Raw genomic sequence first — 12,028 nt, 5'->3', positions numbered from 1 at the left:
AACAATGAGATACAAGAGCCTTGTTAGTGTCAGATGATGGTGAGGGAAGACGGCCAGATTGTGCAAAATCTTGTTGTTATACACTTTACGATTCATAAAATATAAGGAAATATAAAATAAGGCAATGCACAATATAAAGCTGGGCATCTTATCATCAGATAGATGAACACAGGAAAATGAATCATCATCCAGAATGAAATGCCCAAGAACTTCAAAAAGCTCTGGTAGGAAAAGTAGTCAAATTGGAGTAAGATAAGCGGACGTAACATAATACTGGACTAAGCAATCAGATAGGACCCACCCCAGAAGCCGAAAAAAACCTACACATTACTTCCGTAAAACAAAACAGCAAAGAACAATCCTTTTCTGAATTCTTTTGCAAAAAGTCATATGCTTTAGAAGCAGTGCGTAGCCAAGAATCTCGCCAAGGGTATTCAAACTTTAAGAAAGTCGACAATCTTTTTATTTTATTTTTATGAATGGGTGCACCGAAAATTTTAAATCAAACCACACAACATTTAGTTAAACAATTAAAACACTTGTAATAGAACGATAATTTTATTAATCAAACCTAACATAAAACAAGACAACAAAAGAAATTTTACTAATAAAAAGTAAGCATAGAAGAGTCGAGAGGGTCTGTAGTATGTAAAGGAATTTTGTGAAGAATTTTTTGTAAAGCTTGACTTCTAAATTATAAAATTTGTTTAAGAAACAACTTTTAAGAATAGTTGTTTGTATAAATACACAGACTTTGTGTTTTAAGAGTTATTTATTAGGAATTCTTTCAGATTGAAAAAGAGTCAAATAGACCACACATAGTGGTCTCCATTTTGTTTTGGCAAACAAAATGAGCAGATAAAAATGTTTGGACAGGGATTCAAGCCCGTGACCAACACCTCACTTTAAACACCTTGGACTGCTGGATTACCTCACTCAAATGTATTAAGGTGCTCAAAATATAATATATAGCCATATAAAGTAATATTTGACCTATATATATAGTATTTTTATTCGGTGAAGGGTGTTGTTACCACCCTTGGCATAGTGTGGCCTATGCCACTAATTAGAAGTACTGATTAGTACATGATGTTGCTACTCTATAACTCCATACAAACTGCAAAAGACCAGATGCATCCGAGTATTTAAAAGAAAAATTAACAGCTGGGCTTACTCTTTAAGGTCCGGCGGATACTTAGATTTTGACTTGAATGATGGTCTTTTACCCTCTTTGCACATCAATCTAGCAGCCTCTTCAGGTGATTTGGGATGAAAAGGTGGTGTTCCCTCCATCATCTATACCCAACAAAGTTTAACTAAAACTCAGAGTAAACTAAATCATTCATGTCACAAAGTGTTCCAAAAACAAGGAATCTAAAATAGTTTGTATTAGGTCGGCAGAATTGACTAGAGTTTTCTGAAAACAAAATAGAAAAGAAATACAAGCAAAAGAAGAATGTTTGAATTCTATTACATACAGTGATGTTCCGATTAGCTAAAATAATTATGCAGCAAAAAGAAATGCAACCATAAGTTAAATGATCTGAAATTGAATTGGTACCTCATAAAGTAATACTCCAAAAGCATATACATCCACACTTCTATCAAATATTTCATCTTTATAAATCTCAGGTGCTGTATAGGGACCTACAAGTAACAAGAAAGAGAATGTAATAGTCAACAATTGCGTTGCAATTACAGTTCCTCCTGTCATGAAATAAGAATACATTTAAGTCCATCACCTGAAGTTTTTACAGCGGACACTAATATCAAACTAGAAGGCTCTTTTTCTGCCTATTATTTTGATTAAATTATGTGTTCTCAATAATGCTGCTCGGTGGGCCGGGCCTGAACCGGACCGGACCGGGCCCGCGGTCCTAACGGGCCTGGTGGGCCGGTCCTAGGTGGGCCGGTCTTGGTGGGCCTCCTGAGCCCGTCACGGGCTGGTCTCCATGGGTGAGCCCACGAGCCCGAGACCGTTTAGCCCGGGACCGGCAGGCGGGCCTGGGCCGGTCCTGGCGGGCCTGCGGGCCCAACGACTATTTTTAAAAAAAAAAAAAAAAAAAAAATCTGCAACGGCCATATTTAAAATCTAGCCGTTTGGGCTGAAAATATGACCGTTTTTTAAGTTAAAAAAATGGTCATTTGGCCCCAAACTTTATTTTAACCCCAAACTTTATATAATTACACTTTTCCCCATTTCTCAACTATAAATACCCCCTCATTCTTTCATTTTTATTCACCAATTCATCAATATCTCTCAATATCTCTCAATCTCTCTCAATCTCTCTCAATCTCTCTACTACAATTACTTAATTTATTGTTGAAATTTCGTGAAAAATTGTGAAGTTGTTGAATTGAAGTTTTCAAGTGTTCAACGATTTTCAATTTTCAAGAAGTTGTTCGGCAATCCGGTAAACTCGTTTCAACTCTTACGTTTTTAGAATATATTTTTGTGTGGTTTAGTTTGCATAATTATAATTAATATGGCATTTACTTTGAAAAAAATGTTTGGTAAAGGAAAAGATAAAACCGGTGAAAGTAGTGGCCAACCAACTACCCTTCCCCCGGCTCCCCGACCTAGAAAAGATAAGCAAGTTGAAAGTAGTCGCCAACCTAGACGTCCTCCTCCTTCCGTAATTCTTGATAGTGATCACCCTTGTTTTCAATTTACCGATAGTGAATTTTATCATAATGTTGCACCAGGTGATAGATTAGATGATGAAATTATGAATGCTCTTTATCCTAATGAAACCATCTTAGAAAATAATGAGGAAAATGAGGATGATGATGAAACTCAAGCACCGGATTTAGATGATACACCTACTAGTCCTCTTAATAACCCAAGTGATGCACCGGTCGACCCATTTAATTCTGCTTACAACAACACTAAATCCTGCATTTACTAATATTTTCCATGTTAGATGTATTTGTCATATTTATCATTTAATTGTCGGTGATGGTATGCGAATATTAAACATAGAAATTGAAAAGGTTAGAATGGCTCTTAATTGGCTTTTTTATTCAAACCGTAGAAGTAGACTTAGAGAGTATTTTAAAAAATGTGATGAATATGGCCTTAGAGAAAGAAAGGTTCCTAAACCTTGCCCGACTAGATGGAATTGTATGTACGAAAGTTTAGTAGTAGCATATGAATATAGAAACCCAATTAATGCAACGTTTAATTCTCGGGTAGGTGGTGAAGATGATGATGAAATGCTTACCACTCAAGATTGGACTAATGTTAAAATTCTTTTAGATTTTTTAGAACATTTTCAAATTGCAACAAATGCATTTTCTGGGCAATATTATCCTACTATTTCAAACTGTTTAGTTTATATTGCAGCACTATCTGATTTGTTTGTTGAATTTAGTGAGGGTGGGGATATTTATGAACTTGCTATAAATGAAATGAAACAAAAGTTTAAAAAATATTTTTTTCCTATCCCTCCTATTTATGGTCTTGCTGCAATGCTAAATCCTACAATGAAATTGGGAGGTCCTCATTTTTGGTATTCAAATATTTATAAGGCTTTAGATCTTTCAAATGAGGAAATTGCGACACTTGCAGATGCAAAAGCTTCAATTAAGATTAACGCTCAAACAGTTTATAATGCTTATCAACTTGCCTTAGAGCATGCTAGGCCAACTATTCCAACCCCTACTTCGTCTAGCTCACAATCCTCTAAAAGAGTTGCGGGCTTAAAAGCTCTTAAATCTTGGACGGAGTTCAGGGGGTCTCAAGGTGAAAATTATGATGAAACTTCACATCTAAATGAGCTTCAAGTTTATTTGTCTCAGGGACTTGAAAAGGAGAATCCAGACGGCTCTTTTGATCTTTTGGAATGGTGGAAGGCAAGGGAAAAACATTTTCCTGTTCTTGCAAGGATGGCTCGGGATATTTTATCAATTCAAGCTTCAACTGTTGCATCAGAGAGCGCTTTCAGTCAAGCAAGACTGCAAATAGGTGATCATAGAGCGTCTATGAGGGATAGCTTGGAAAAATCAGTATTGTTTAGAGATTGGATCCGCTCGGAAAGAAGAAACTTTGGAATTGCAGAAGCACAACCGGCGATAGATGAAGCTTATGAAGAAATGATAGCGGAACTTGCGGAGGATTCGGCTTCGCCCGGAAGTGGTGATGAACAAGCTTCTTTTCCACCACCACCAACGCAACCTCCTCCGAACCTTGAAGGATTTATGAGATTTGTTAGAGATAATACATAGAATAATATGTAACTTGTATTTTGGCACATCTTCCTTAGTTTTTTTCCTTCTAATGGTGGTATTAGTACCTTGTTGTGCTCATTCCATTGGGGGAAGGATGACTAAGAAAGATATGTCATTTTTTGGTAATAAAATTTATTGCTTCTACCCATGAGCTTCTTTTCGCAATATTTCTTTGTCTATACTTAGAATTATTTATAAGCTACAATATATACATAATATACAATATATATACTACAAGAAAATATATAAGAGAATATATATACATAAGATACAATATAATATACTACAAGAAAATATATTATGCGAAAATATATACATAATATACAATATATATACTACAAGAAAATATATTATGCGAAAATATATACATAATATACAATATATATACTACAAGACAATATATTATGCGAATATATATACATAATATACAATATATATACCAAGCTCTTAAATATATTATGCGAATATATATACATAAGATACAATATATATACTACAAGAAAATATATAAGAGAATATATATACATAAGATACAATATAATATACTACAAGAAAATATATTATGCTACAATATATACATAAGATACAATATATATACTACAAGAAAATATATTATGCGAATATATATACATAAGATACAATATATATACTATAAGAAAATATATAAGAGAATATATATACATAAGATACAATATAATATACTAAAAGAAAATATATTATGCTACAATATATACATAATATACAATATATATACTACAAGAAAATATATTATGCGAACATATATACATAAGATACAATATATATACTAAAAGAAAATATATAAGAGAATATATATACATAAGATACAATATAATATACTTCAAGAAGTGATATTTATGCATGACAATTTAGTGTTTTACTATTGTTTTGTTATTTTCTTTTTCATCAAGCACTTTAATAATTAGATATACATATATACTACATATATATTTTTAATATAGCCATGATACTACAAGAAATTGTCTAAAAAAAAAAAAAAAGCCCGCTAGGCCCGCGAAGCCCACGAGCCCGGCCCGTTAAGCACAGGACCATGTGGGCTTAGGCCCGTCACGGGCCGGTTCCACCCATTAGGCCCACGAAGCCCGGGACCGCCAGAGCCCGGGACCGCGAGGCCCGGCCCGTTAGGCCCACTAAGGCCCGGCCCCGGGACAAAATACAGCATTAGTTCTCAAATTTAAATATTTACTTGCACGGTCAATGCCTTGAGGCTGCGCCAACTTTGCTTTGTCAGGTGAAATGTTTGACAATCTTATCAAACCAAATCCTGCAACTTTCAATAGACCTCCATTGTCCAGCAAAATATTTCTGGCACCTTACAAAAATTACAAACATTAAAAGAAGTAGATATCTCAATGAGTGCACTGAAAAAGATCATTTAACATCTGAGAATCATAAAGCATTTAGTTTCCTTACTTTGGCATTAAAAGACAATGGATAATTGGGTCTGGTTTACATTCATGAAGATAATTCATGCCCCTGAAAATCAGGATCATATGTCATAACCAGGATGCAGCCAAAGAAAGTAGATGGTCTTATCAGCATAAAAAATTAAAAATTAAAAATAACAAAAGAATTCTCGAGTGTACTAATAGAGCCTTTTTTTTAGTATGCATGAAAGAGAACAGACTTGCCTAGCAATATCAAGTGCAAATCTTAGAACCTTAGAAGCAGAAAGACGTCCCTTCTTCTGAAGATAGCTACCCAAATCACCCTGTAAATCAACAATAAATGAAAAGCCTAGCCAAGAAATAAGTAAAGCGCATAAAATTGATAAGAATGAAAAACACATCATGAGAGAGATCGCAACATAAAATTGAATGTACTATTGATGTAAGAGCTGATCAAAATATTTTCTCAATATTATGCATGCATAATAATATACAAAATTTGGTGTCTAGGTGGATAGAGTGAAGAAGGGATTTTGTGGGGAACAAGGTGAGATAGAGAGAGCTTACACTTGGATGGTACTCTAATACTATCATCATTGGAATATTTTGTGTAACGGCTCCAACAAACTGAACCACATTAGGATGCCGTACTTTTTCCAGCAAAGTTAATTCATGTTTGAAAGCATTTCTGCATACGAAGGATATGGACTTAAGGCACATTAATATCAAGAGAAGAAACAGTTTACTGAACAACAAGAATTTACGAATCCTAAATAACAACTCAAAAAGTGATTTGTCCAAATGTGAAGCCAAAAGAACACATCAAAAAAAGAATTTGAGAAGCTACACGGCCTAATAATGAAAAAATTGGTTCTGCAAGGAGAAAAATGTGAATTATGTACAAGACTGCAGCTTTAAGAAGTCCGATCTCAACCCCAAAAAATTCTCCCCAACTACAAAAAGTTCTCATCAACCGTTAGACCAAGATATATTTCAGAAGATAGTCTAAATGATCTTATTATAATATAGTAAAACTAAAGTAGCGGTTCTGTCCGCTCTCATGAATCAAGGCACTTGGATATAATGCATCTCCCCTGAATCACTTCAATGTCTGGGTGCAACTTTGTGGCAATCACACATGAATGAAAATAATAAGTTTTTCTTAAATTAGACAGGCACCAGAAAAAGGATAGTGTACGCAGTTTCATTTTCGGCAAACTGACGACCATAGCTAGTGGCAGTAAAATAAAATCAAAGAAGCTTGGTATGTATGCAACCAAAATTTGGAATTCACAGAAATGTTAGGATGAATAAGGTAAACTACACAAGGAGGCTGTCACAAACAACATATGTGAGCATCGACTTATTATGTATTATACTATTATGCTACAACCCGAGTTCGAGGAACCCCAGCCTACATAACTAGGGTGCAGAAAATTCAAAGAAGCTTATAGAATTATGCATTCCAAATTTCTGGTTTTAGGGAAATGTTAGGATGAAATTGGGGAAATGCCTAACAAGAAGGCCACCAAAAGTACCAGGTGTGATACTCATTCCTCAACTTATTACATATTACTACAAACCCAAGATGCATTCCATGAGCTAAATCTGCCAGCATTACAGAAACATATGAATATAACGAGTATTTATCTACTAGGCTGGATTTCCTTTTGCGATGCACAATTTCATCTTTCTATCACTTTAGATGCTCAAAAGGATAAGATTCATGGATAAAGACCTTGCAGTATGCTATACATTGGGATTCACATAAATGAAACTCTATGACCGGATGATCAGAAGGAAATGCACCGCTATATTTTTGACAGATGTATTTCCAGCTTCTTCAGGGATTTTGGTTTTCTTATGAAAATTTCATAAAGTCACCTACAAGCCATCCAATACCGTGTTCACAATCTACCAAGCATAAAAGAGCAAAGAACCACCTATTAACTGTAAATAACTACGTTGCTCGGATTCTTCAAAAATGCCTCGGTGTTCATGTTGAATCCTCCAAAGTTCAGCATTTTTGGAGAGTACCAGCAATATAGGTAAATAAAGGTCAGTGTTAGATTTAAGCACACATAATGATGTCATCAACTCGTCCACAAGATTGTTTTATAACAGAATGCAACTTAGTGGAACAGCCTGCTTAATCAAACATGAAAGTACTCCAAGATGTCTTGATTTCTTTTGCTGGACAATTGCTTGTTGACTAACACTAGGAAACTTTTCCTAGTTTTCTTAGCCAGATTCCTTCAAACAATAAGCCTCAAAGTTAATATTAGCAGTCTAGGCTTCGTGTATAGACACAGAAAATAAGTCCAAACGGGATACATGAAATGTCACCCAAGTGAAAGTGAAGAAAACAAACGGTTTCAACATGTGAAAACCAACCTAAGCTGGATAAAACATCTACCAAATCTGTACCGCGAATTTAATAACCAGATCAATGTATCATGTCAAAGCTTGCTAGTTACAGAGGATCAGGCAACATGGTTACTAGCTGAAGTCAAAATAGAAGAATATTTCCCAATCCGAGAACAGAGTGGCCTATGGGCGTGAAATAGAAGATTAACTGAAAATACGTTCACAACATACATGGTTTCGGGGTCTGAATAGCTATCCTTGTCAAGTATCTTGACAGAAACTTTTGTCCCATTCCATTTAGCAACTTGATATGAACCCTGTCAAAAGTCAAAAGAAAGTTGCAGCGAAGTTGTTGAGAAAAGACTGAAAATTAGCTGTGCAAAATCAAGCACGAAATCCATGAAGAGGCTATGTCACAAAACACAAGAGGAGAGGCAAGTGACCACAGATATTTCATAGCTTTCTTCAGGAAGCAAAGCAGGAAATAAATGTTCAAAAGTTTGCAAAAAGTTAGAAATTTGAGGTGAGGTCTCCTACGATAGTTGGAATCTTAACTCGCTGCAAATGAGCTATGTTTGATGACATAATTGGATTAAGAAGTTTCACCAATTCACAAGCTGAATACTTAAAAGTAGACCTAAAATTTCAGAGTTATGACAAAGTGCTCATTGCAACCATCAGAAGTTAAAGAGGATAAACTAAATCTGATTTTAGATAAACATGTAGTAAGATGATCTCCTGGTTATGTATGGAACGAGGCATAGCAGCAGTAGTCAATCTCTTCTGTAGAAAAGTTGCAGCACCATCCATTTCAATTTTAGTTCACGACCGGAAGGCTGCATCTTCGAACATGGGTTACTCCTTACTACAACGTATACAGTTCTTCTAGTGAAAATCAAACAGCTTACCATTATAACTTCTGAAAGTTTCTTATACTACGCATACTGCACACATGGCATTTAATGCTTTTATCATTTATCAAAATTAAAACGTCCCACTGCTTATTTTGAAATCTTAGATACACCTTACCTTCGAGATTCCATCCCTTTTCCGGATTTGAAGCTCAAGTGGATTGAGTTCATATTCTGGAACTTCTCGAGGATTTGCTACAGTCATTGGTGTGTTTCTGGTTTTCTAGCAACATGACTTATACTCAGCGCCATATTACAATAAAACTCACTCTAACCAGAAAATTATCTTCCCACTTACCGGGATTTTGGCCCCCCGGGCCTTTAAGATATTGTAAACTTCAACATTTCCATAGTATTTCGCATCAGCTGCAGCCTGCATTATGCATTTGAATACTTATAAATAGTATTTGTCAGATGCAAAGAGATAAATAAAATTGAAAAATAAAGAGATATATAGTCTGTAAATGTCACAGGTTTGCATTTTTCCCTCTCAAGTAAGATTTGTTGAAGCCACTTGAACCTTTTTTTATTCTGTAAGACCTAGTAAGTCCTTTCTCATCTTATGCCAACAAAATTTTCTAGTTCATCTAGTCCTTCTCATGATTATTCACAAATCAGGGAAGAAACTAGCAACAGAATAGTTTTCCAGGCAAACCAACTTTTGTTCCCCATAGATTCACAGTTGCTAAAGTTTCTGAAGAATCGAAACTTTGTTCCACACCCCTTATTCATATTTCCTCGATATAAATCTAAAGTTACAATTTTCCATATTTACTTGAACCAAGATTTCATCAATTATCAGGGACAATATATCAAGGAGAATAGCAAACAACAATAAATAAATAAATAAAATATTATCATATTTCGGGTTCATTGTCGTGCAAATGTTGATTGAAACAAGTGATAAGAGTAACAGCAGTAAAAATGACTTACACCCCTAAGTGAGAAAGATATTTTCACATTAAATTTTACATAATTCAAGGTAAGATCCAATTTTTTCTCCATCCCAATTTATGCGGATGGTATTTCCTTTTTAGTCTATCCTAAAACGAACAGTACATTTCCATATTTCTAGCGATACAAATGTAGTTCTTAATTTAGACAACAAGTTCTAAATTTTTCTTCTTTTTTTTTTCTTAAACTTTACATTAAGTCAAACACCATCATATAAAATGGAGTAAAAGACGTATTAATCTTCGTCATACCAAAGACAATATATCAAACATTTAGAAGTTTACGATCCAAAAAATGGTAAAAATAGTACTCCCTCCGTCTCAATTATCTGTCGTGATTTAAAAAAATAGTTTTCTCAAATTATTTATCACTTCAAGACAAAATTAATTATATTTTTCTCATTGTACCTTATAATTGTTCTTGAAAACGGATTCAACTGAGAGGTCATATCTTAAGACATAAATAAGGGTAAAATATTCCAATATCCCTTGTAATTAACGTTTTCTAATAATTTAAGACAGAGGGTAATTAAGAAAGAAAAGTGTACCGTGCTTCCCCAACGATCACGGGCATCAAGATTAGCCTTCCGACTCAACAAAAGCTTCACAACTTCTACATGTCCTTCACACGCAGCAATATGCAGAGCAGTCCTTCCATCTAAATCAATGCTATTCACATCAACATCATCTTCATCTAACAAATCCTTCACGCCTTTCACGTCTCCTTTACACGCCAAAAACAACAGTTGCATCGTCGAATCCAAATTCTCCGGCACTGCATTAGTAGTCTCATTTTCTAACGATGGAATCCTCCGTATTGGATCAAGTGACGATTGCCTCCCGAAACTGAACCTCATGTTCTTGCTCTTTGGATCCAATGAATTTTGTCTCTTGAAACTGAATTTCCCGCTCAGTCGCAATGATCCTGTTGAGAATTGCCTCGATATTCCTCGTTTCAGTTGCGCTTTTACATCCATTTTCAATAATTTCACCTAAATAAAAGAAGCAAAACCTATAATAATTATATTATCATTATTCTTTTTGTATTAGTGAGCTCGTGAATGATCATTTCATTTACGAGAAACGGCAAAGCATTTGATGGCGAATATTTGTTCTGAAATAATTGAAAATTTGGTAGTTGAATGTGCAGAATTGAGAATGAAATTTGAGAGAGAGAGAAAGAGAGGTGTGTTACAATGGAGGAAAGGAAGGAAGGGATTGGACATTTTCAGGTACATCACAAAGCTTCCCGGAAAATGCGTTACTGCTGTTGATATGTCACCTCTAATGTGACCTTGTGACAATGGTCCACTTTTTTTTTTCTTTTTCTTTTGTTTGTCTTTTCGTGAATCAACAATGTAACTTTATAGCCAGACCAAAAAAAAAACAGTAAATTTATTAGTTTTTCAAGTACATGAACAATGAAATTTGAACTAACATGCAGGAAAAAGTAATTTTCGTCTAATATGAAAATAATTATAAAAATATTCATAAAATCAATGTTTTATTGTATGAAAAATATTTACCGATACCGTTAGATTATAAATGTTATTGAATCTACAACTATGTTTTTTTGCCACACGAGTTATAAGTGTGTCATATATAGAGGCCATTTGAGTTTAACGGAGTCTATTACTCGAATGATCGCTCAACTATCTCAAATTATCTGCTAAAATCACTTTTCTTTTGTTTGTAATAACAAAGTCACTAAACTACTTCTATAGCGCTTAAAAAGTCACTTAACTAGATTTTTCAAATTTTAGATTGCTAAATACCTATTTTACTCTCTAAATTATAAACACTTATCTTCTTTTTATTTTATTTTTTAACTTTTTTATATTATGGATTTTCCTTTTTTAATTTATATTATTGACTTACCTATAGAATAGATAAATTTTATTTATAAATTAAAAAAATAAAAAGTATTTAAGCATATATAATGCTGGAATAACAAAAAAATGAGCATAGTAAAAAATTAATTAGAATAATTTATTCATAATAATAATTTTATTATTAACAACAAAAATTTTAAAAATTATTTACACAATTTAGAATGAAAGAAAATAAAGGTTGTAAAATATATATATTTTTCATGGACATAATATAAACATAATTATTTAAATAAAGGTATTTTTATAAT

At 33.9% G+C, this 12,028-nt stretch overlaps 1 protein-coding gene across 3 annotated transcripts; it reads right to left on the bottom strand.

The window, feature by feature from the left end:
* Positions 1 to 1,091: 1,091 nt before the first annotated feature.
* On the bottom strand, positions 1,092 to 11,175 carry LOC104229822 (integrin-linked protein kinase 1-like). Of its 3 annotated transcripts, XM_070165213.1 has the most exons (10): positions 10,437 to 11,172; positions 9,234 to 9,308; positions 9,054 to 9,158; positions 8,256 to 8,341; positions 6,225 to 6,345; positions 5,901 to 5,980; positions 5,683 to 5,745; positions 5,456 to 5,574; positions 1,562 to 1,647; positions 1,092 to 1,296 (listed from the first exon to the last, which is right to left on the bottom strand). In XM_070165213.1, exons 1-10 carry the CDS (start codon positions 10,863 to 10,865, stop codon positions 1,171 to 1,173), a joined length of 1,290 nt encoding a protein of 429 aa, XP_070021314.1. In that variant the 5' UTR covers positions 10,866 to 11,172; the 3' UTR covers positions 1,092 to 1,170. The 3 variants fall into 3 exon arrangements, with proteins under 3 accessions (XP_070021314.1, XP_070021315.1, XP_070021316.1); XM_070165214.1 differs by lacking the exon at positions 9,054 to 9,158 and having other exon boundaries at positions 10,437 to 11,175; XM_070165215.1 differs by lacking the exon at positions 1,092 to 1,296 and having other exon boundaries at positions 5,456 to 5,581; positions 10,437 to 11,170.
* Positions 11,176 to 12,028: the final 853 nt, after the last annotated feature.

Source organism: Nicotiana sylvestris, chromosome 12 (genome assembly GCF_000393655.2).
Source record: "Nicotiana sylvestris chromosome 12, ASM39365v2, whole genome shotgun sequence".
In the NCBI taxonomy this organism is placed as follows: domain Eukaryota; kingdom Viridiplantae; phylum Streptophyta; class Magnoliopsida; order Solanales; family Solanaceae; genus Nicotiana; species Nicotiana sylvestris.
This window is presented reverse-complemented; position numbering and strand designations above follow the sequence as displayed.